This window comes from Oncorhynchus keta, chromosome 28, assembly GCF_023373465.1.
Source record: "Oncorhynchus keta strain PuntledgeMale-10-30-2019 chromosome 28, Oket_V2, whole genome shotgun sequence".
Classification (NCBI taxonomy): Eukaryota; Metazoa; Chordata; class Actinopteri; order Salmoniformes; family Salmonidae; genus Oncorhynchus; species Oncorhynchus keta.
The window spans coordinates 36,510,231-36,536,591 of record NC_068448.1 but is presented as its reverse complement, the minus strand read 5'-3'; the positions used below and the strand labels follow the sequence as shown (position 1 = coordinate 36,536,591).

The window sequence follows — 26,361 nt, the reverse complement described above, 5'->3', positions numbered from 1 at the left end:
GGAGTTATTGTGAGCGCATCTGGCTGACCTTTCCCTGACATCCTCCGCAATGGAGCCTGAGGACAAAGAAACCAGGAGAGCGACAAGAGAAACAAAACTGGAGAGAACCTACCAGGAAGAGGAAGAAAGGAGGATGAGTGTTTTGCCTCCCAACACCCCTGGCTGTCAGACACGGTTATGCTTATGAGACACAGGCAGGGGTCAGTGCGCCAGCGTGGGTATTACAATAATATACCACTACACCAGGGCTATGATAAGAATACAACTCTGACTCAGATCTGAATGTACTGTACTGTGTACGGGTCTATGTTGTATGAATGGATAGGGCATGTTCTGTAGATGAGTAGCAAGTGCAGCATAAATCCATCCAAGCACAAGTCAGACTCATCACAGCTGAATTATTGAGTCACTGCCATTGGATGACTCATGCTAATTCAACAGTGGCTGCCTTTGCTTGTCTCCTTGTTTCCTGGCCTCCTTTCTTTAGTGGCCATGGAGCTGTAGTAAGTGTTACAGAGAGTTGGAAAGCTCATTTAAAGCCATCAGCTTACGTATGTGAGGGAAAGATTGATATAGATATTTATTTGGTACAAGTAGTCTTGTAGCTACTGTAACATCATTTCATCAGGCGTCGCTGTAAAGACCATCCAATCATTTGATTGCAGAGTGTTGCATTGCATAACACCGTAGGAACCACTTATTGTTAAACCAAGACTTTTGAAGAATCCAAAGCAACATAATGACTAAGGTAGCTGTAGTGCCACTCGAAAACTTGATGTCTTTGAAGTGTTTCAACATTATTCTCTCACTCGCTTTTCTCCTTCCCTTCTCTCACAGTATTCTATCATCAAACCGTTCTTCTCCTCCCCTCCAACTCTTCATTCCATCCCTCACCCCCCTCTCTCTCACACACACCCTAATCGTTGACTTTTGAGAAAAAATCTATTCCTGTGTTTTCACCACTGTGTCTGATTGATGACGCACAGACATCATCTCACACTCTGGTGCCTTTTATAGGCCCACTGTTGATCGCCATTCAGCTGCTTTTTATGACAAATAATAACAGGAGACATAATGGCTGGTCCATGTGGTAAATCAAAGCTCAGAGAAAGTGGTGGTCTGGTCAATGAAGACAAGCTGGGGACGGTCGAGAGTAGTGTTGCAAAGGGAGGGTATATTACTGGTAACTTTTGAAGTTCACCAGTAAACTACCAGAATATTGGTAACTTTCAAGGATTTCATGGAATTCTATCACATGACAGCTAGTGGCCTTTTTGGGTACATCAGATTATCACAGGTGCCTGTAATTATCATCAAATAAGATGATTTTAAAATTTAAAAAATGTATTACAAAGCTGTTAAACATTATCCTAAGTCTAAACCATCAACTCAGTCAATATCATTGCCGTTTAATATGAGGGTTTCAGGATGACATATCCTTTATATTTATTTTTACTATGTCAATGTCTTTGTAAATGTTTTGGCACCAAACTGGTGGCAGTTGTGAAAAAAGTAAGTAGTTGGAGGAGTTGCAGAGTTAAATGAAAATAATGCCATTGTTGATTAGATGCGTTCTAACATTAATTAGGCTATTTAAGCAATAAGGCCCGAGGGGGTGTGATATATGGCCAATATACCACGGCTAAGGGCTGTTCTTACGACGCATCGCGGAGCGCTAGGACACAGCCATTAGCCGTGGTATATTGGCAATATATCACAAACCCCGGAGTTGCCTTATTGCTATTATAAACTGGTTACCAACATAATTAGAACAGTAAAAATAAATGTTTTGTCAAACCCGTGGTATACGGTCAGCTTTCAGCCAATCAGCATTCAGGGCTCGAACCACCCAGTTTATAATTTCTCTTGAACCAATATGGTATATCCACTAGAAACACGTGGACAATATGGACACAGATATATATAAAAAAAAATACTATATATGAATACATTGTTAAAAGTAATTCAAGTATAATTTACCAAGGTTACCATAGATTACCATAGTTTTTGCCATATTTTGCAGTGTCTGGACAATTCAAACACAAAACGTACTAGCTATCATCTGTATTTAAATCAGATGGGTCAGAAAATATGACTTTTCAGAATCACCTTTATTCGCTAAAAACATTTGCATGTCTATGTGGACTTGTGTCTCTATTCTGTTTGCATATTGTCTATTGCTGGCAGCCCCTTCTCACTAAGGAACATTCTGGGTATGTGTAAATGTACTTGGTAAATAAAGGTGATTCTGATGTACAGGAATTTGACTTGGTGAAATTGTGCTGCCACAATAAACAGAAAACGCCGACAGATGATGAACAGGATACACAGACAACATGTAGAAAAAAAACATTCACTCCAGATCAGAAGTACCAACGTTCTGTATGAAAAGTCACAAAACAGCCAAGGACCAAGGTTATGGCTGGGAATATATAGAGTAAGTAACTAGGAAAAAGGAAATTATAAAACTCCCCACGCCTGACGTCCCTCCAACTCACATTAGCAACCAGGGTAAAAAGGGCATGTCAAGATTGCCTCCTTAGGGAGCTGCTCTCCACATGGCTAAACTTCTGTCAAGTTCATCGATACTGGCTTGCTTCTATACCAGAGTGCACAAAAACAGGCTGCTACTTGCCTGATAGCCTTGCTTAGGCCACGGACAGATACTGAACTCCCCAATGCGTCAAAACCACCCCTCTGCCTTCACAGTCAACCACTTAAAAGAGAAAAGAAGAGGGGAAAGGAAACCCACAGGAAGCAACTGTAACGTGAGAGTTGTTAAGAGAACAGCAAGGAGGAGATCGTTGGATCGGTGGCCATATCGCCAGCCCACTTTTTGATTTAAGCAGCATGGGGCAGGGGTAAATCTAAATAGCATTTCCTTGATTCCGCATATCCTCTATCCTTGCCACCTTCTCAAAACGCATTGGAGGAGAAGATCCAAAAGGCACTCCCCTCTGACCTTCTCTTCCAATGAGCTTAGAGAAGGAAGTGAGGAGAGAGGAAGCATGGAATGAAGCAAATACAATTGAGATGTATCCTTGATGTAATGTTCCCACTCATATCATGTGACAACTCTTTAAAGCATGTGCTTGGGGAAAATGCAGTTTAACAAAGGTTACTTCATAGGGCATTACAAGGGAGAAAATAGGTAAGCTGCTTGGGAGAGAATTAGTTATGGCACAAAATAGAGGATTATATACAAAGGTATTATTAATATTATACACTGAGTGTACAAAACACTAGAAACATCTTCCTAATATTGAGTTGCTCCCCTTTTCTCCTCAGAACAACCTAAATTCGTCAGGGCATGGACTACTCAAATTGTCGAAAGCGTTCCACACTGATGCTGGCCCATGTTGACTCCAATGCTTTCCACAGTTGTGTCAAGTTGGCTGGATGCCCTTTGGGTGGTGGACCATTCTTCATACACAGGGGAAACTGTTGAGCGTGGAAAACCCAGCAGCGCTGCAGTTCTTGACATACTCAAACCAGTGCGCCTGGCAAAGGCACTTCAAAGGCACTTAAATCCTTTGTCTTGCCCATTCACCCTCTGAATGGCACACATACACAATGCATGTCTCAGTTGTCTCAAGACTTAACCTGTCTCCTCCCCTTCATCTACACTGAATGAAGTGGACTTAATTGACAAGTGAAATCAATAAGGGATCATAGCCTTCACCAGGATTCACCTGGTGAAATGTCATGTTCCTCCCGTTTTGCACACTCAGTGTATATACAATATATTATACACACAACATAATACTCAGGCCCATAAGAGGATTCAGAGAAGGCAGGATATACGAGTCGTTTATAGTGGAGATGAAAGAAAAAATACTTGATGGGAGGAATGCTATCTTATAAGTGCTTGGAGTATATAATATATATTACTATATTATAGCCCAGAGGGAGTCCATAGGCCTGAACCTCTTTCTCCACCATCACTCCTCGGGGAACTCTCAAGGTGCAGGCCATAATACCACAGTTAGTGACTTGATAAAGAACAGTAGGATTCTCCACCCACTGGGCAGAAACTGGTTGAATACGTCATTTCAACGTAATTGGTGACTTGGAATATACCTGAAAAATACATTAGATGAACATTCACTGTCGTTTTGAGTGTGAAATTTAAACCACAGGATTATGTCATCATGGTCACCAAACACAGGCTAACCTTGTACAAAATATGTTGAATTTGTATCTTTAAAACAACGTCAGAGTTTCAAAAGTTATATATCCACTATCAGAAGAAAGAAGAGAAAAAAACTATAGGTTGGGCAAGACATCCAGGGCCGTAATCAGTCAAAACAAACCAAAACGACCAGACTCATTATCACCTTGGCTGCTGAAGGTTCATTCACCTCAGTCGATCTACAAACACCTATTAGCGATACAATCATAATGTTAAACCCCTGAAAGGGGGGAAATATGAGAAATTATTAGCTTCAGCGTTCAATCAGTTGTAATGATGAATTGCATAAAATCATCAACTCTCTACAATACATAGATATCTCTTTTTGACAAATGAAATAGCTCTCACATCTGTATTCCTAAGCATCACTAATCAAGCTCTGTACACACGGACATCAATGAAGCTAACAAGTGATCGTATAATCCCATTCACGTGAATCATTCTAATAGTACTTACAATTCTGTATTAATATTAAATTAAATTAAATTGTATTGGTCACATACACATGGTTAGCAGATGTTAATGCGAGTGTAGTGAAATGTATGTGCTTCTAGTTCCAACAGTGCAGTAATATCTAACAAATAATCAAACAATTCCTAAAAAAGCACCTAATACACACAAATTGAAAGGGGTGAATGAGAATATGTACATATAAATATATGGATGAGTGATGGCCACGCGGCATAGGCAAGGTGCAGTAGATGGTATAAAATACAGTATATACAGTTGAAGTCGGAGGTTTACATACACTTAGATTGGAGTCATTAAAACTCGTTTTTCAACCACTCCACAAATTTCTTGTTAATTAACAAACTAGTTTTGGCAAGTCGGTTAGGACATCTACTTTGTGCATGACACAAGTCGTTTTTCCAACAATTGTTTCCAGACAGATTATTTCACTTATAATTCACTGTATCACAATTCCAGCAGGTCAAAAGTTTACATACACTAAGTTGACGGTGCCTTTTAACAGCTTGGACAATTCCAGAAAATGATGTCATGGCTTTAGAAGCTTCTGATAGGCTAATTGACATAATTTGAGTCAATTGGAGGTGTACCTGTGGATGTATTTCAAGGCCTACCTTAAAACTCAGTGCCTCTTGCTTGACATCATAGGAAAATCAAAAGAAATCAGCCAAGACAAAAAAATAATTGTAGACCTCCACAAGTTGGGTTCATCCTTGGGAGCAATTTCCAAACACCTGAATGTACCACGTTCATCTGTACAAACAATAGTACGCAAGTATAAACACCATGGGACCACGCAGCCGTCATACCGCTCAGAAAGGAGACGCGCTCTGTCTCCTAGAGATGAACGTACTCTGGTGTGAAAAATGCAAATCCCAGAACAACAGCAAAGGACCTTGTGAAGATGCTGGAGGAACAGGTAGAAAAGCATCTATATCCAATCTTGATGGTTGTACAGTCGTCTCAAATAAAACTGTGAAGGACCTCTGCGTTACTCCGGACCCTGATCTCTCTTTTGAAGAACATATCAAGACTGTTTCAAGGACAGCTTTTTTCCATCTACGTAACATTGCAAAAATCAGAAACTTTCTGTCTAAAAATGATGCAGAAAAATTAATCCATGCTTTTATCACTTCTAGGTTAGACTACTGCAATGCTCTACTTTCCGGCTACCCAGATAAAGCACTAAATAAACTTCAGTTGGTGCTAAATACGGCTGCTAGAATCCTGACTAGAACCATAAAAATTGATCATATTACTCCAGTGCTAGCCTCCCTACACTGACTTCCTGTCAAGGCAAGGGCTGATTTCAAGGTTTTACTGCTAACCTACAAAGCATTACATGGGCTTGCTCCTACCATCTTTTTTAAGTGGGAGAACTTGCACAATTGGTGGCTGACTAAATACTTTTTTGCCCCACTGTAGGTATTATTTTCATCCAGATGGGAGAGGGTAGTGTGCAGTGTAATGGAGTAACATAGTAAAAGTCCTCAGCTGGCAGCTTCATTAAATAGTACCGGCAGAACACCAGTCTCAACGTCAACAGTGAAGAGGCGACTACAGGATGCTGGCCTTCTAGGCAGAGTTCCTCTGTCCAGTGTCTGTGTTCTTTTGCACATCTTAATCTTTTCTTTTTATTGGCCAGTCTGAGGTATGGCTTTTTTTGTTCAACTCTGCCTAAAAGGCCAGCATCTCGGAGTTGCCTCTTCACTGTTGACGTTGAGACTCTGTGTTTTGCGGGTACTACTTAATGAAGAGCCAGTTGAGGACTTGTGAGGCACCTCTTTCTCAAACTAGACACTGTAATGTACTTGTCCTCTTGCTCAGTTGTGCACCGGGGCCTCCCACTCCTCTTTCTATTCTGGTTAGGGCCAGTTTGCACTGTTCTGTGACGGGAGTAGCATACAGCGTTGTAGAAGATATTCAGTTTCTTGCATGGAATAGCCTTAATTTCTCAGAACCAGAATAGACTGACAAATTTCAGAAGAAAGTTCTTTGTTTCTGGCCGTTTTGAGCCTGTAATCGAACCCACAAATGCTGATGCTCCAGATACTCAACTAGTCTAAAGAAGGCCAGTTTTATTGCTTCTTTAATCAGAACAACAGTTTTCAGCTGTGCTAACATAATTGCAAAAGGGTTTTCTAATGATCAATTAGCATTTTAAAATGATAAACTTGGATTAGCTAACACAATGTGCCATTGGAACACAGGAGTGATGGTTGCTGATAATGGGCCTCTATACGCCTATGTAGATATTCCATAAAAAAATTGCCTCTTTCCAGCTACAATAGTCATTTACAAAATGAACAATGTCGACATTGTATTTCTGATTAAAGGTTTTCTTTCAAAACCAAGACATTTTCGAAGTGACCCCAAACTCTTGAACGGCAGTGAACCCCCCTCTTCAGAGGACAAATATATATATATATATTTTTACAGCTTTTCTGCTACATATACATACATTTTACATATACATCTTTACACACACATTTTGCATACTTGATAGTTTTATATAAAGCAGTCACATAACAATAATACATTACCAAACATAAACTCTTTAATCCCACCCCTCAGCCCCTCCCACCTATTACCATAGACCACCCTCGTTTGGTTTCCATGTGCCATATATTTTTCAATTGTGCTGTGATGATTTAAATATTTTTTTTACCTTTCTAATCGTAATGTATCCACAGATTCTGAGCTAAAGATGAAAACCTGACTATGGCTTTCCATATCGCCCAACACTGCTTTTTGTAAGGTTAATTTATAAGTGCATGTTGTGATTTTTTTAACCATTCCTGTACCTGTGACCAGAAACAATTTACACAGGGGCAATACCAGAATAAATTATCTATTGATTCTGTCTCTTCGCAGCAAAATCTACAGAGCTGAGATTGTTGCATAGCTAGAATTGCATATAATAATTTAAAATGAAAAACTCTAAGTGTTGAATCAAGTGTTGTGTTTTGTAACAGTTCATAAACCATGTGCAATGGAATCGGTACATTGAAAATCTCTTCCCATTTATTTTACAAACTGTATGGCACAGTGGTCAACCTTTTTTGTCCTCAAATGAAAATGGCATATTTTTCTATTTATGCCAATTCCTTTCAGGCAAATTTTTATCTTTAATATTTGGCAGGCAAACAAGTTCCCTACCTTCTCCCTTTTCCACTTGCCTCCTGCATATTTGTGGTAATGCTGCAATCAGTTGATGGTACATTTGGATTGAGCAGATATTCCTATATAATTCCTGTTTCTATTCATAATATAATTCATATACAGTGGGGCAAAAAGTATTTAGTCAGCCACCAATTGTGCAAGTTCTCCCACTTAAAAATATGAGAGAGGCCTGTAATTTTCCTCATAGGTACACTTCAACTATGACAGACAAAATGAGAAAAATAAATCCTGAAAATCACATTGTAGGATTTTTAATGAATTTATTTGCAAATTATGGTGGAAAATAAGTATTTGTTCAATAACAAAAGTGTCTCAATACTTTGTTATATACCCTTTATTGGCAATGACAGAGGTCAAACATTTTCTGTAAGTCTTCACAAGGTTTTCACACACTGTTGCTGGTATTTTGGCCCATTCCTTCATGCAGATCTCCTCTAGAGCAGTGATGTTTTGGGGCTGTTGCTGGGCAACAGGGGTTGAGATCTGCAGACTGGCTAGGCCATCCCAGGACCTTGAAATGCTTCTTACGAAGCCACTCCTTCGTTGCCCGGGTGGTGTGTTTGGGATTATTTTCATGCTGAAAGACCCAGCCACGTTTCATCTTCAATGCCCTTGCTGATGGTAGGCTTTGTTACTTTGGTCCCAGCTCTCTGCAGGTCATTCACTAGGTCCCCCCGTGTGGTTCTGGGATTTTTGCTCACCGTTCTTGTGATCATTTTGACCCCACGGGGTGAGATCTTGCGTAGAGCCCCAGATCGAGGGAGATTATCAGTGGTCTTGTATGTTTTCAATTTCCTAATAATTGCTCCCACAGTTGATTTATTCAAACCAAGCTGCTTACCTATTGCAGATTCAGTCTTCCCAGCCTGGTGCAGGTCTACAATTTTGTTTCTGCTGTCCTTTGACAGCTCTTTGGTCTTGGCCATAGTGGAGTTTGGAGTGTGACAGTTTGAGGTTGTGGACAGGTCTCTTTTATACTGATTACAAGTTCAAACAGGTGCCATTAATACAGGTAGCGAGTGGAGGACAGAGGAGCCTCTTAAAGAAGAAGTTACAGGTCTGTGAGAGCCAGAAATCTTGCTTGTTTGTAGATGACCAAATACTTATTTCCACCATAATTAGCAAATAAATTCATTAAAAAATCCTACAATGTGATTTTCTGGATTTTTTTCTTATTTTGTCTGTCATAGTTGAAGTGTACCTATGATGAAAATTACAGGCTTCTCTCATCTTTTTAAATGGGAGAACTTGCACAATCGGTGGCTGACTAAATACTTGTTTGTAACTAAGTCCATTGTTTGTAACAAGTTTCTGTAAATTATTTTTGGTAGAATTTCTATGTTGAAGATTCCAGAAAATGTTTATGCATTTTTTCACAATTTTCCACCTAATTCGCTTTATTTTACCTCCATTTCTTTTTGTTTTTCCTTTAACTTATTTTGTGGCTCTATAGTACAGTTTCCATTACCATCTACCTGGCTGTTACTTCCTCTATTTCCTTTATTAGTCTAATCTCTTTTGACCTAAACTGCTTTTGTTTTAACGTTGAGTATTGTATTGAATGGCCTCTAAAAGTACATTTAAAATTGCCCCATACAATAAGGGGATGTGCTGTATGTATGTTGTAAAACAAAAGTCAATCATGAGTTATTTTGTCTTAGTTAAGAACAAATTGTCATCCAATAGGCTTTGATAAAATTTCCAATATCCCCGTCCACGTGGAAATTCTGTAAGTTATATGGAGGCCAATTAGATGGTGGTCCGATCGCATTCTGTCACTGATTAATGTACTTGTTTTTACTTTTGATGCCAGCAAGAATGAGACTTGTAAGTAATCAAGACGGCTAGCTTGATTAAGCCCCCTCCATGTAGATCTCACTAGGTCAGGGGTTTTCAGTCTCCATATATCCACTAGTTCTAATGTATCCATGATCATTGTGATCTCCTTAACGTCATCAGGATCAGACCCTTTTTTTCAATTTTTTGCCTAAAATGACATACCCAAATCTAACTACCTGTAACTCAGGGCCTAAAGCGATGATATGCATATTCTTTGTACAATTTGAAAGGAAACACTTTGAAGTTTGTGGAAATGTGAAAGGACTGTAGGAGAATAACACAATAGATCTGATATGCATAACCATCATAGGTCTATGGAGATCTTCACGATTGCTGTAATAATCCGAGCAGAATCTCGAACAGCGTTGATAACACATTGGAAATTCAACTAACTTCTGGCTGTCTTTTTGAGTAGGTCAAAATAGGTTCAACGTCTAAAGCAAACATTAGCCAAATTATCCACGTTTAAATGACGTCGTGTGTCCAGTGGGAAGCCTCCATGGTCGGTCTCTTCACCTTCCATCGTTTAGGAGGCATTGTCTCCCGATGACTATCATTCGTCAACAACGATCGATGAAGCCCATTTAACGTGAGCTATTGACTCACAGACCCTCAACAGACAGAGGCTGAAAAAAATACAAAGAAATTAGATGGAGGTGAAAAGGGAACAAAAGGGCGGGTATGAAAACGCTGCTTTTCAGCCTAATGAGATTTGGAGAGAGAAAGAAAGAAGGAGGTTGGGGGAAAGAGAAAGAGAGAACACAGAGGAGGAATCGATCGATGCAAGCAGATAATCTAGGGCTCTGTCCCAATGTGTAAATTGGTGACATTGCAGGCGTGGGCACACCAGGGAAGAGATCAATTGGCTGCTTTTTTTCCTCCCTCTGTAATCCTTAACTATCTATAAGTAATTAACCTTCAGAGGAGAAAGAGGGAATACAATTAGAAGGAAAGAGAGGAGCCGCTGTAGAGCAAACGCAATAAATAGGCAGCGCTGATGCACTAGGTGCTGGAACTCTTTTGCTGACTAAAACTTGGGAACTGCAATTGTGGTAATTTAAATGATTTATAATATATTTACAGAGCCTTCATTAAGTATTCACACCCCTTGATTTATTCCATATTTTGTTGTGTTACCGCCCGAATTCAAAATGGATTACATTTATTCTTTTTTCCCCCATAACGACAGCGAAAACATGTTTATAGAAATGTATTATAAATGCAACACAGAAATATCTCACTTACATAAGGATTCACACCCCTGAGTGAATACTTTGTAGAAGCACATTTAGCAGTGATTACAGCTGTCAGTCTTTATACGAGCTTTCCACACCTGGATTGTGCAATAGTTGCCCATTATTCTTTAAAAAGTATTCAAGCTCTGTCATATAGATTTAAAAAAATCATTGCTAGACAACCATTTTCAGGTCTTGGAATATATTTTCAAGTAGTAGCACTAACATCTACTGTCTTCTTGGTAAACAACTCCAGTGTAGATTTGGTCTTGTGTTTTAGGTTATTGTCCTGCTGAAAGGTGAATTCATCTCCCAGTATCTGGGAGTCTTCCAGTGTTAAGCAAATGTTTACCCCTGAACTTATTTAGCCTTGCCATAACAAAGGGGTTGAATACTTATTGACTAGACATTCCAGATTTTCATTTTTAATTCACTGGTAAAAATGTCAAAAAACATAATTCCACTTTGGCATTATGGGGTATGTGTATGTAGGACAGTGACAAAAAAAATAAATCTTTATTTAATCCATTTTAAATTCAGGCTGCTACACAACAAAATGTGGAAAAAGTTGAGGGTTGTGAATACTGTCTGAAGGCACTGTACATTCTTAGTCTAAGTACTTCCATATCATCCGTTTCATATTTGTTTTTCTATGACCTCTCCTTGGAAGTAGTCTACGGGTGGGTGGGTAGGCATCTCTTTTGAATAAAGACACTTTCCGATTATTTTCAATAGGATGTCAAGGTGACTGCTGAAGAATGCAGCATCTACCACCTCCCTTCAACCAATTATATCAGCCATGACCTGTATACAGACCCAGATCTCTGGTGACAAACATACATAGTGCAACATTTGGTTATGGGTTCCACGATCACTAGATTTCTATCATCAGTGAAGGACAAGTGCTCAAATGATCAAGCAACTACAGTATGGGCCAAGAAGTTTCCTTTCAGGGTTACTAGTATACCTTTTAGTATTAGAATCCCTTCTCACCTCATCTCTAAAACTGTTATGAGGCCAGTTTCTGCAGAGTTGCTCCTCACATGGACAGAGCTGGAGTGCCCTGTGGGTAGGTTTGCTTCACTGCTTTCCAGAAGATTCTGCACATGCATACTATAGTTGAACATGACTTTTTCCAGATTTTGTTATGTTACAGCCTTATTATAAAATGAACTAAATTGATTTCCCCCACGTTTTTTTTCGACACACAATACCTCATAACGACAAAGCAAAAACAGCTTTTTATACATTTTTGTAAATGTGTAAAAAATACAAAACTGAAATATCACATTTACATTAGTATTCAGACCCTTTACTCAGTACATTGTTGAAGCACCTTCGGTAGCGATTACAGCCTCGAGTCTTCTTGGGTATGATGCTACAAGCTTGACACACATGTATTTGGGGAGTTTTTCCCATTCTTCTCTGCAGATCCTCTCAAGCTCTGTCAGGTTGGATGGGGAGCGTCGCTGCACAGCTATTTTCAGATCCAGAGATGTTCGATCGGGTTCAAGTCCGGGCTCTGGCTGGGCAACTCAAGGACATTCAGAGACTTGTCCCGAAGCCACTCCAGCCTTGTCTTGGCTGTGTGCTTAGGGTTGTCGTCCTGTTGGAAGGTGAACCTTAGCCCGAGTCTGAGGTCTGGAGCAGGTTTTCATCAAGGATCTCTCTGTACTTTGCTCCGTTCATCATTCTCTCGATCTTGACAAGTCTCCCAGTCCCTGAAAAACATGCCCACAGCATGATGCTGCCACCACCATACTTCACCGTAGGGATGGTGCCAGGTTTCCTTCAGATGTGACACTTAGCATTCAGGCCAAAGAGTTCAACTTTGGTTTCATCAAATCTGATAATCTTGTTTCTCATGGTCGGAGAGTCCTTTAGGTGCCTTTTGGCAAACTCCAATGGGGACTGTCATGTGCCTTTTACTGAGGATTGGCTTCCGTCTGGGCACTCTACCATAAAGGCTTGATTGGTGGAGTGCTGCAGAGATGGTTGTCCTTCTAGAATGTTCTCCCATCTCCACAGTAGATCTCAGGAGCTCTGTCAGAGTGATCAGCGGGTTCTTGGTCATCTCCCTGTCCCAGGCCTTCTCCCCCAATTTCTCAGTTTGGCCAGGCAGCCAGCTCTAGGAAGAGCCTTGGTGGTTCCAAACGTATTCCATGTAATAATGATGGTTGCCACTGTGTTCTTGGGGACCTTAAATGCTGCAGACATTTCTTGGTACCCTTGCCCAGATCTGTGCCTCGACACAGTCCTGTCTCGGAGCTCTATGGACAATTCCTTCGACCTCATGGCTTGGTTTTGCTCTGACATACAGTGTCAACTATGGGACCTTATATAGACAGGTGTGTACCTTTCCAAATCATGTCCAATCAATTTAATTTACCACAGGTGGACTCCAATCAAGTTCTAGAAACATCTCAAGGATAATCAATGGAAACAGGATGCACCTGAGCTCAATTTCGAGTCTCATAGCAAAGGGTCTGAATACTTATGTAAATGAGGTATTTCTGTTGTATGTAATAAAATGGCAACATTTATAAAAACCTGTTTTCACTGTCATTATGGGGTATTGTGTATAGATTGATGATAAAATATTTGTATTTCATCGGTTTTAAAATAACGCTGTAACGTTACAAAATGTGGAAAAAGGGAAGGGATCTGACTGTGCCATTAATATCATGCAAAACTTCTGAAGTAGAGATCAACATTCTTCAGTAATGCAAACAAAAATGATATTGAAAGCAAAACCTAAACACAATATTATTGGGAGCAAAAATTATAATATTAAGTGAAAAGGATTATGCAAGGAAATACATTTGAAATGCAAGAAGGGGGGGGTGGCACACTTCCCTCAATATCAAATCCCAATGCTCCAGGGCAGTGACGACAATACCCTGTGTATGGTGACATTTTTGGGATGGGACGTTAAACGGATGTCCTGATTCTTGGCACTTGAAAGACCAGGGGTGTTAACCCCAGTGTCCTGGCTAAATTACCAACCTGGCCCCATTCCATCATGGCCATCTAATCATCTACCTCACTCATAATTGGCATAGATCACTCCTCACCTCTCCACCATGTGTTTGCTGTGCATTACCCAAGCGGGTTCCACACATTGGTGGTGGATGAGGTGAGTTTCCCACTTACTAAACACAGCAAAAAATCAAACGTCCCTTTTTCAGGACCCTGTCTTTCAAAGAAATTCGTAAAAATCCAAATAACCTCACAGGTCTTCATTGTAAAGGGTTTAAACACGGTTTCCTATGCTTGTTCAATGAACCATAAACAGTTAATGAACATGCACCTGTGGAACGGTCGTTAAGACACTAACAGCTTAGGCAATTAAAATGTAGGACACTAAAGAGGCCTTTCTACCGACTCTGAAAAACACCAAAAGAAAGATGCCCAGTGTCCCTGCTCATCTGCGTGAACACGCCTTTGGCATGCTGCAAGGAGGCATGAGGACTGCAGATGTGACCAGGGCTATAAATTGCGATGTCCGTACTGTGAGATGCCTAAGACAGTGCTACAGGGAGACAGGACGGACAGATGATCGTCCTCGCAGTGGCAGACCACGTGTAACAACACCTGCACAGGATCATCCGAACATCACACCTGCGGGACAGGTACAGGATGGCAACAACAACTGTCCGAGTTACACCAGGAACGCACAATCCCTCCATTAGTGCTCAGACTGTCCGCAATAGGCTGAGAGAGGCTGGACTGAGGACTTGTAGGCCTGTTGTAAGGCAGGTCCTCACCAGACATCACCGGCAACGTCGCCTGTGGGCACAAACCCACCATCGCTGGACCAGACAGGACAGGCAAAAAGTGCTCTTTGCTGACGAGTCGCGGTTTTGTCTCACCAGGGGTGATGGTTGGATTCTCGTTTATCATTGAAGGAATGAGCGTTACACCGAGACCAGTACTCTGGAGCGGGATCGATTTGGAGGTGGATTGTCCGTCATGGTCTGGGGCGGTGTGTCACAGCATCATCGGACTGAGCTTGTTGTCATTGCAGGCATTTTCAACGCTGTGCTTTACAAGGAAAGACTGCCTCCTCCCTCATGTGGTACCTTTCCTGCAGGCTCATCCTGACATGACCCTCCAGCATGACAATGCCACCAGCCATACTACTCGTTCTGTGCGTGATTTCCTGTAAGACAGGAATGTCAGTGTTCTGCCATGACCAGCGTAGAGCCCGGATCTCAATCCCATTGAGCACGTCTGGGAGCAGTTGGTTCGGAGGATGAGGGCTAGGGCCATTCCCCCCAGAAATGTCCGGAATCTTGCAGATGCCTTGGTGGAAGAGTGGGGTAACATCTCAAAGCAAGAACTGGCCATTTTAAAAATATTTAATATATATATATTTCACCTTTATTTAACCAGGTAGGCCAGTTGAGAACAAGTTATCATTTACAACTGCGACCTGGCCAAGATAAAGCAAAGCAGTGCGACACAAACAACAGAGTTACACAGGGGATAAACAAAGGTACAGCCAATAACACAAATCTGGTGCGGTCAATGAGGAGATGCACTGCAGTACTTAATGCAGCTGGTGGCCACACCAGATACTGACTGTTACTTTTGATTTTGACCCCCCCCCCTTTGTTCAGGGAAACATTACTCCATTTATGTTAGTCACATGTCTGTGGAACTTGTTCAGTTTATGTCTCAGCTGTTGAATCTTACGTTCATACGGACATTTCTTTTTTTGCTAGGGTTAGAAAGGTGCTATATACATCCTTTCAATCAATCCATTCTGTGTAAGCAGGGTTTAGAGGTGTAGATGATGCATCCCCAGTGGTCAACCAGTTTAGGAGTGATAGTTCATCTTCATGTTATAAGTGCCATGGGATTTTTTATGACCAGTGAGAAAGATGAGAGTAAAGGGTGCCCCCTACTGATCCTCTAACACACTTCCAGCTACATCTGGTCTCCCATCCAGAGACCGACCCAGTAGTGGGATGCAGGGTGCTATGCTGATAGAATGAATGTGCCAAAACTTACAACTGCCCCCAAAACCATTTAATGCAAAAAAGGAGGTGTTTAATCACAATCGCATTTACATTAAAAATGTTTCAGTGAAAACTTTACTTTTTTATTAACTAATTTGTTAGCACATGTAAAATGTTTTTCTTGCAATTATGATTTCTTTGCTCAATATTTTGGGTTTATATTTTGCTTGCAATATATATTTTTTTATTCTCGACTTCAGAAGTTTTGCTTGGTATTTATAGCAGAAAAAGGAACTCCATACACTGGTGGATGAAAACAACATTTTCTAAAAAATAATCAAAAATGTACAGAAACTCCCTGCAATGTAATATGAACATGTCATGACCTTAGGACCAAGAAAATGTATTTAAAATAGCTTCTGAAGTTTCATAATTGTATGTTCGTTAATAATGATGGTTATGATATGTAAAGGCAATGAACATTTAAGCATACAAACATGATCAGCATTATCACATATATTTGGACAATGGCAAAGAGCACAAGACAAGTATCAATAGATCTTTATTTATTGGCATAGAATTATGCATGCAACCATCTTAAATCAAATACTCCCATTCATATTCTATCATGGGACACCCTTCAATAATGTTTAAATTAGCAAAAGGCATACAGTATGTTACTCAAATAGTCACATTAACACACAATAATACAATGGACTAGTGGTCTATGAAGGACTATGAAGCAGATGCAACAAGTTAAATAAAGAAAATGTTTAACTTGTTACAAATATGGCCACAGTAGAAAGCATTAGCATGATGACAGTGACATAATTAAACACTGGGCAGCACTTCCTCTTTACAGCCAGCGCTTTGAGCAATAAGCACTAGCAAATAACCAGGGCCTCGTTTCCCAAAGCCATCGTCAGAACCTTCGTACAATGTATCTTTAGTAGCCGTGCTGTTTCCCCAAAACATTGTCACTAAAGTTTTACACTTGAAAACGCTTGTTATTTACTGACTACCTCAGACCACTGGTAGAACAGCTGAGTGCGTTGTTAGATGCTTCTTTGCCATTCCACGTCACTTCATACACAGAAGATCTCCGCTGTAGTCAACTTCAAAACAAAGTTGACTAAAAATACAAAGTCGCCAATGTCTTTGCAATTGTTACAAACAAGCGAAGAATAAAACATGGCTTCAAATGAAAACTGAGATGACTGCAAAATAGAAATACATTATAGGCTACATTGAAATAAATGTTATGTTCAATCAATTTAATTATATTTAGCTAAGTCTAGGCTACTGTCTATAATTTTTGCTACAATATATTTGTGCGCATGTGCCAAATCTCGATTTTGTGGGTTATTATAGGGTAAGCATTTAGAATAAGCCGCCTCAATATTTGCCGCCATAGGTGGTAATATCAAGCAGCTGATCTGTCATCAGTATTGTGTAATAATTTTAATGCTAAGGTTAGACCTGAATGGAGAAAGCTGATTCGAGAGCAGAGATGCTTTTCTTTCGATCCGATCAGTATCGACATGGTCTAACGACGCACTTAGTGAACATTCTCTCTACATGCTTGTTTGGGAAATACTTTAAAACATGGCTCATAAATAACGAGGCATCTGACACGATCATTGTAATGCTTAAGTTACATCGCAACTGGGAAACGAGGCCCAGGTTGTTGTTACCTTGTACAGTACATAATTGTAGCTGTTACCTTTACATGGTATTACATCCTGGGATTAAATGTTACATGGGTCATTACTTAAAACTAAGGATTTGGCGCTAATTTCATTAAATTGGAAGTAATTAGCTAAGTGAATGTAAAATGCTTGAAACCAAGTAAGCATGGCATAATTTGATACAGATCTTTGGAAATGTAATTCCTTGCCATGGACCACCTCTCACAAATGAACCACATAGTTACCAAGTAAGTTCATGGTTACTTGATGAAAACAGGCTGTGTAACTCTTCAAGTGTAGCTCTTCTACCAAAATGGACACCTGGGGGATGCAAAACAATACAAGTTCAGTGACCATTGTTAAAAAAGTTCCCAACATAAGCCACAAATGTTTGCCCAACCAAGACACTTTTTTTTAGTTTGGGTACCTGTCTGATCCTGCTTTAGGCAACGTATAGTTGTCTTGTCAAACAGCATGGCAGTGCCATAGCATTGTTGAATGCTGAAACAGTCCACCACCCAGGCTAGGCTAATTGATGCGAACTAACAGTTACTGATGATGGTAACGAGCCAATGTAGCACAGGCTAGGCAAACTAATGCTAACTAATAGTACTAGGCTAACTGCTGCAAACTAACAGCGCTAGTCTAACTGATGCTAACTAACAGTACTTTGCTAGCAGAATCTAACTAAGAGTACTAGGCTAACTGATGCCAACTTATAGTATTTGTCTGATGCTAACTAACAGTAGGCTAACTGATGCTAACTAACAACAAACAGATCATACTGACCATCCAATATAACACTGGCATAGGTTCTCGTGCGACGTCGCCTGCTTGATGAGGAGCTCCACTTGAGTTGGCACATCCAGAGTCTCATCGTGTGAGAAATCACGCCCTGATGGGGAAAAGCAATATATATTAGTTAATGCTAGCATATCCTAGCATTTTTAGTTACATGTGTAGGGAATGTGTAGGGAAAGACTTACCAGTCAGCTTGTCTCGTACTCTGTTGATAATCTGGATAGCCTTTTTATTCAGGGCCTCAGGCTGGACAGTGCCATCTCCAACTGATGGGAGAGGAACACAGTGATGACTGATACACTAACATTTGAGGAAATATTTGGGCCAACAATAAGCAAAGATAATACTTCCCAATACCAATATCCTCCACAATCCTTTGTTGAGGAAAGAAAAACCCATAGAAGCTGCATGCCACTTAGCAACTATTCATAGCTGTGTTTTAACACAGGAAGCGCAGAGAGCGTCATGCCGAGAGCGTCATGTCCCATTTGTAAGTCGCTCTGGATAAGAGCGTCTGCTAAATGACTTAAATGTAAATGTCCCACACCCCCGTCCTTGAAATAAGTATATTTAACACACATATGTTGTTCACAAAGAGAATTTGCCCCTCATTCACCGCCAGTCAGCCGGCGCAGCTGATGGCCCATCGAAATTACACCTAAACTATATTGAAACTAATTTCACACTGATGGGTGAAAATATTATCAATTGTCAAATGTATATGAAGAGATGAGCAGCTTGAAATTGACACAGAGGCAGGAAAACAGAGCTCCAAAAATACACTTTTTCAAATACTTATACAGTTAGTTAGATTCAGGTAAGACATTTTGATTTCTATATAGCATCAGACAGAGCAGAAAGAGCAGTTTCTAGAACACGTAGCTTTGCCAAATAACAAAACAATGTAAGAGGTGAGCTCTATTTCAAAATACCACTTTTTCTAAGAATGACCATTGTTTTATACGCTAAAAAAACGTGAGCATGCGGCAGCATATAGACATAAAACAACTTAAAATATACTATCCTGTTCTTTGAAATACATTTTCTTATTTCCATAATGCTTCTTAAGACCCGCCAAAACAATATTATAATAGATTTCTTTGTGATGGAAAAAGTTTTTTTTATAGCTTACAGTAAAATAAAGTTTTGAAAATACTATTATGTTCTTCATATTCTAATGTTACCTAAGACCTTCATAAACATAACCAAATGATAATTTGTCCAATAGCATATATGAAATGTATTTATTAGACTGTTAGAATGTTAAAGTCCAAAAGACAAGTCATTGGTTTGAAGTGGGGTCCCTCGAGGCCCACCATTTCTAGCGTTAACAAAGATAGCCACCATAGAAACTACTAGGAATGTTAGCCTCATGGATTATTACAGTATTGGCATGAGCCAAAGACTCACGGAAGGAATGAATGGATTCAGGCACGGTAGTTCCTGGTTTCTTGTGTGTGGTCTCACCAAGGTCGATCCCCTCCAGTGCTTCTGCATTGGACAACAGACACGGCACAGAAAGATGCATTCAGTCTGGAAACATTCCAGATGTTGTTAGTGACACAAAATGGACGTCTTGTTTCACACTCACCGACTGATTGTCCAGCAGTGTAGGAGTCAGTTCTGGTCCTGGATCGCTTGTTTCCCTTGGTGTTCGCTGTGGACCACAAAGAAAGAGAGGGCTCAATTGTTTGCTGGGTTGTTGATTTCAGATGGTTTAAAGATATTTCAGTGTTTAAGATGCTTTCAAGATGTTTTGAGGCGTTTCGGAGTGGTTTCCTTACTGTCCATCAGTCTCCAGTTGAGCAGTGGGTCGTAGACGAAGGCCTCCAGTACGGCCATGACACTGTCCCTGTGCTCCCTCAGCACCTCCATAACCGTGTGACATGTGATCCTGTAGTTCCCATCCAGCCCTGTAACCTGACCAACACACACAGGGGAGGGACACATTGATTGACAGAACAGAGAGGGGAGTTTTATTGTCTGTTCTGATTGGTAATTGTAGCCTGGGTGCCAGCCGGAAATCTTTGCTTCGCTCCTCAAGTCTGCAGTGCAAACCCTCAATTGAGTTGCAGGATTAAGTGCCTTCTATGACAGAGGCAAATGTGAACTATTGACAAGAGTATGTCAAATAAAACCACTGAGAGTTATTCCTTCTACCTCCATGGCGTTCGTCAGCATTCTTGTCAGTCTGAAAGGAATCTTCTCCGGGAACTTCTCCCTGGTCATGGCAACCTGTAGTGGGAAAAACATTTATAAAACATTGACAACATTCACAGATACACTACATGACCAAAGGTATGTGGACACCTGCTATGTGAACATCTCATTCCAAAATCATGGGCATTAATATGGAGTTGGTCCCTCCTTTGCTGCTATAACAGCCTCCACTCTTCTGGAAAGGCTTTCCTCTAGATGTTGGAACATTGCTGCAGGGACTTGCTTCCATGCAGCCACAAGATCATTAGTGATGTCGGGAACTGATGTTGAGCGATTAGGCCTGGCTTCGCAGTCAGCATTCCAATGAATCCAAAAGGTGTTCGATGGGGTTGAGGTCAGGCCAGTCAAGTTCTTCCACACTGATCTCAACAAACCATTTCTGTATAGACCTCGCTTTGTGCACGGGGTTCTTGCCATGCTGAAACAGGAAAGGGCCTTCCCAAAACGGTTGCCACAAAGTTGGAAGCACAGAATCATCTAGAATGTAATTGCATGCTGTAGCGTTAATATTTCCCTTAACTGGAACCAAGGGGCCTGAACCATGAAAAACAGCCCCAGACCATTATTCATCCACCAAACTTTACAGTTGGCACTATGCATTCGGGCAGGTAGCGTTCTCCTGGCATCCGCCAAACCCAGATTCGTCCGTTGGACTGCCAGATGGTGAAGTGTGATTCATCACTCCAGAGAACGTGTTTCCAATGGCGGCAAGCGTTACACCACTCCAGCCGAGGCTTGGCATTGCACATGTTGATCTTAGGCTTGTGTGCGGCTGCTCGGCTATGGAAACTCATTTCACAAATCACCTAATGAACAGACGTTGCTTACGTGGAACTCGGTAGCAACCGAGGACAGACAACTTTTTACGGGCTACGAGCTTCAGCACTTGGCGATCCCATTCTGTAAGCTTGTGTGACCTACTTTGCGGCTGTGCCGTTGTTGCTCCTAGACGTTTCCAATTCACAATAACAGCACATACAGTTGACAAGGGCAGATCTAGGAGGACAGAAATTTGATGAACTGACTTGTTGGAAAGGTGGCATCCTATGACGATGCCATATTGAAAATCACTGAGCTCTTCAAGGCCATCCTACTGCCAATGTTTGTCTATGGCGATTGCATGGCTGTGTGCTCGATTTTATACACCTGTCAGCAACCTGTGTGGCTGAATTAGCCGAATCCACTCATTTGAAGGGGTGTCCATACTTTGTATAAATAGTGTACATTCAGTCAGGTTCTGATTTTGGAGGCCCCTGCTCACCTCAAAGCAATCGCCAAAATCAATGTGGAGGATCTTGCCACTTAGTCTGTCCAACATCAAGTTGGATGGATGCCTGTAGGAAATGGAGAGAAACTGAGTGAGGGTAGTCTACACACTGGCCCACATATTTATTTTCATGCCAATGTTTTGGCCCCATGCACGAAAATAACTATAAGATACATTGTATGTTCTGTTCACTAAATATGCTCCAATACACCTGCAAAGCAAGATGATTTCACTTCTTAAACATCTGCTACCACTGCTGAACTTTTATTGGTGGAGAGCCTCACCTGTCTCCCAGGCCCAGGATGTAGCCCACCATTGACATCACAGCCAGGGAGCGTGTGTAATTGGTCCTCCTGTCAAACCAAACCTGAGAAGAAGACCAGGAGTTAACATAACACTACATTGCGTCCCTGCAACAGAAAGCAGAACTAAGATATTTCAGGTATTTCTGAGCCACATTCTTCAAAAAACCATGAGGAAATTGAAATGATCACTAAATTGTTACAGATACCACCTTTAATTAGTCTTCAGCAGCCTTATATAGAGTGGTCAGTTGTTAGCTATAACACCTAATGACGTGCTACGTCAGACTGCTTACAGCCATATGAAGGGTGGTAAAACAGGGGTACGTCAGTCTTATGACAACTGTCTGTAAGCCTGAAACAGGGTTTTACCTCAGAGCTGGGGCTCTTCAGCCACAGCAGCTTGGCCAGGTCGTCTCCGGCCGTGTTGTTGACGGCGTGCTCAAACACCTCCACTTTCTCCATCAGGGTCAGGTGATCATAGTCTGGAGCCATCTAACAAACATACATACCACAACATCAAGATGGCACAACCTTTGGTAGTAAAATAGAACCTCATTGTCAATTTGTTTAACGGTTTTCAATTCACGGATAAATAATTGATTGTCTTTTAATTTTTTTTTTTACTTGAGACTTGACATTTAAGAGTAGTGGACAAGTAACAACATTCATATTATATTGTGTATAAAAGTGTACATTCCCTTTAACTTCATGGTTAATCAACAGATGGTTAGTAATAGCAAGTGCACTGTTCAGTGTACACCATGTCTAAAAAGCTCCTTTCTGAACAGGGTGTGTGTGAACTGCTAATGTGATAGTTCCTGGTTCTTACCCTGAGCATAATGCGGTGCTCGATGTTGAGCAGGATCTTCTTCTTCTCCCGGTAGTCCCTGATGAGGGCGTGGAGGGTGTCGCAGTGAGGCACCCAGCCAATTAGACCAGAGTTGGTGGACAGGGGAATCACTGCGTAGCGCTGAATGCTGAGAGAGGGACACAATACACAAAAATGGTAACCAGGAAATTATATTTTTTACAGAAGCACAGCAGACACTGAAAATCAATCAATCAATCTCACACCCTCCCGATGGCAATAATCCAGCCATTAATCTTGAAATGTGTGTGTACTGTCTACCTGAGGTTTTTGCGTAGAGAGGCTGGGTCATTGGCCAGCAGTGTGTTAACCAGGCCAAAGAGTTGCATGACCCTCTCGTCCTGCCGCAGGTCCTCATGGCCCTTCAGGAGGAACATGAACTCATGGCCATTGCTGCCTGCAGGGGGCACCACAAACACAGGTCAACTCTCAGACCGTGGCTTTCATTCAACTGGCGTCTGAGAGTAGGAGTGCTGATCTAGGATCAGTTTAGCTTTTTAGATGGTAATGAATTAGACTGCATGGATAGGGGGGGCCTGATTGTAGAACAGCACTCCTGCTCTGAGACGCTTGTTGATACATACAGCCCCTGAACTCCTATGCATGCGAATTAGTGTAAAATTCTGTTTATCACTTTACAATGACAGTGGGATGAAAAATTCTGTTGCGGGATAATCCTTTGTTATCACATTGCTAAACTGCAGAGGACAATAATGGCATTATACACAGGTAGATGGCATGACACATACCACATATTGATTATACTTCTGACTCAGTAAATTACTCCAAAAGACAGCATGTTTGCATTTCTCATTGATCTTTTGATGACCTGACTTGTGTGATCTTTAGGGCGGTCAGAGTTAATCACATTTAGTCATTTATGTTATTTTTATTGTGATTAATCGCATTGTCTGAAAGTGTTCAAAAATCACTGAAAACATCCCAAATACATCATCTCTACAGCTGAAAACAATGGACTGTGAAAACAGGTTACAACTGAGGGTAAAGAAAGTGTGCTTTCTCAATTTACCCAATTTTGCTAACCGTTACTTTAGACAAAATCAAGACGTCAATATTCTTGTGCAATTTTTCTGTATGAAAATCTTAAATTACAGCTGAATTTGAGCAAATTCAAATTGTGAGAATAATCACAGCAAATCCTGCGATTAACTCGATTAAGTGTTATCGTTTAATAGCCCTAGACACTCATCTTTAAACAAATGGGATAAAAAAAAAATCTAATACCCTTACTACTATGATGGTCATACTTAGTAGTTAGCCAATACTCCCAAAGGACTCAGTAGGACAATGGGCATGTAGTCCACTGTCCCCACTAATCGTATTCCCTCTTGATTCATTTCCATCAATGGTAAATGGTGGGTGTAATCATAGAAATAAGAATGAATAGAATGGGCTTGGAAGCTCAAACCCGGGCAACTGACAGCCAAGCTGACGGGTAGCCTCGCAATGGCTTCCTGGTATTGTGACTAAATAAATGCATTTGTATTTTGGAATATTCCATCAACTGACGCTGGATTGCCATGGTAATGTAGAACGTTCATTCAAATGATGCTAACTGATGTGGCTCATGATAATGGAATCCAATTTGCTCAAATCACAGCACAGATTAAGGGAACAGGAAAGGGGGATACCTATTTAGTTGTACAACTGAATGCATTCAACTGAAATGTGTTTTCCACATTTAATTAAAGGGTACACTTCCTGTTTTTACTTCCTTACATGGGTACACTCAAAATGGCTGCCAGTCCACCCATTGTGTCATCATCATTGATTTGAATGGAGATGCCCTTTCTTTGAATTCTTATTGGCCTCGTGGTTGGTTGTCTTACCCATGTAGGTGAGTCTGCAGGGACATTTTTTGGAGGTTATGTGGTCGTCTTACCCATGATGGTGAGTTTACGCGGCCGCTGCTTGGAGGTGATGACCTGCAGCGAGGGGGCGATGGACTGGATGCGGATGATGGGCTGGTTGGGGTCGTAGGTCCCCGGCACGGCCAGCTCCAGGTCCCTGCACATCAGCAGCTTGGGGGACACGTACTGCAGCTCCAAGGAGGTCAGCTTGGGACACAGGAAGGAATGGATGGGGGAGGGATCAATGGATAAAATAATGGATAGATGAGGGGAGCGAGAGAGAGGAGGGAGATCAGATTACTGCCAGATGAAAGGGTTCATTGTGCCGTGTTCCAACCGTCACTCTGCCTCTTTCAGTCTCTCACTCCGTCTTTCACTGTCACCACTTTAACCGTCTGTCTCTTTTGCTCGTGCACTGTCTAGACAGGTCCTCCTAGGAAAGGCATCTCATCTCAATGGGTTCACCTGTATAAATAAAGGATACAAAACTGCCCCACTGGTGTACTCTTTTCACTTGACTCTGAAGGAGTTTTGCTATTGTTGGCCTATTACAGTGAAATACTGTAGCGATGAGAAGACATTTGGCTTAACTTGGAACAACAACTGAGACAGACGCAACACCTAGGAAGCGCTGTTTATTTTCCACTAACAGCCACTTCAGGATCCTCGCTGAATGGGTTGCATTGTTTCAGGATGCTGACATGACCTAGATATATCAGTTTACAGTGTCAAGGGATAAATGAACGTGGGCCTTAACAAGAGTAGCAAAATAACATCTCATAGCTCTGAAGAAAGATGTGAATGTAGCAATATACACTACCCACACATAACTGTTTGTGAGCCAACTTGACTCCTTTCACTGGATGCTTTAGTTTTTCAACTGGCACAACCAACGAAGGGCTGAATCCGAAGAGGAGAGAGATTCTTGAATTCAGACGAAGACTGGCAGATCTCCAATTGGCATCAGTGTAGGAGTTATGTTACGAGACAGCCCAAACTGACTTGAGCAGAGTGTGAGTAGGTTGGTGTGATTCTCTCACCTGTGGTAGCTGCTTGGAGATCCGTCTGAAGACGTGGTAGTACAGGTCCCACGCTTGGGTCAGGTCCTTCACGTTGCCCGAGCGCATGTACTTCCTGCACCAATCCTGGGCCTCCATGAGGTCCCTCCCGTAGGCCTGTCATAACACAGTGAACAGCAGCCAATTCACTTCACCTGTCCAGCCATTTACCTATAATCCAGGTTAAAGAGCACTACACATCATTGTCAATTGGTCATTTGACTGCGGGACTGATCCTAACTTTCAACTCATACACTTCCTCAATGTCTCCAATTGACATCTACATGGGATTTCTGCACATTTTCGAGATACACGCACATTTGTCAATCATTGTAACTTGGTAAATGAAATGTTAAAAATAGGGAAAAATACATGAAAATAAAGACTATAAACATGACTTCA

The 26,361-nt window shown here is 41.2% G+C and overlaps 1 protein-coding gene across 4 annotated transcripts in view; it reads right to left on the bottom strand.

The window, feature by feature from the left end:
* Nucleotides 1-16,430: 16,430 nt before the first annotated feature.
* Nucleotides 16,431-26,361, bottom strand: part of mtor (mechanistic target of rapamycin kinase) — a 127,595-nt gene continuing 117,664 nt past the window's right edge. For all 4 annotated transcript variants that reach the window (XM_035740983.2, XM_035740985.2, XM_035740984.2 and 1 more), the window contains 14 exons: nt 25,942-26,076; nt 24,934-25,108; nt 23,292-23,427; nt 22,992-23,139; nt 22,532-22,654; nt 22,142-22,224; nt 21,852-21,924; nt 20,531-20,605; nt 20,155-20,290; nt 19,962-20,027; nt 19,781-19,861; nt 18,556-18,636; nt 18,359-18,464; nt 16,431-17,890 (listed from right to left, as the gene is read on the bottom strand). In XM_035740983.2, coding sequence (XP_035596876.1) covers nt 17,875-17,890; nt 18,359-18,464; nt 18,556-18,636; nt 19,781-19,861; nt 19,962-20,027; nt 20,155-20,290; nt 20,531-20,605; nt 21,852-21,924; nt 22,142-22,224; nt 22,532-22,654; nt 22,992-23,139; nt 23,292-23,427; nt 24,934-25,108; nt 25,942-26,076 — 1,434 coding nt within the window. In that variant the 3' untranslated portion in view covers nt 16,431-17,874. The remainder of the gene's footprint in view (nt 17,891-18,358; nt 18,465-18,555; nt 18,637-19,780; nt 19,862-19,961; nt 20,028-20,154; nt 20,291-20,530; nt 20,606-21,851; nt 21,925-22,141; nt 22,225-22,531; nt 22,655-22,991; nt 23,140-23,291; nt 23,428-24,933; nt 25,109-25,941; nt 26,077-26,361) is intronic.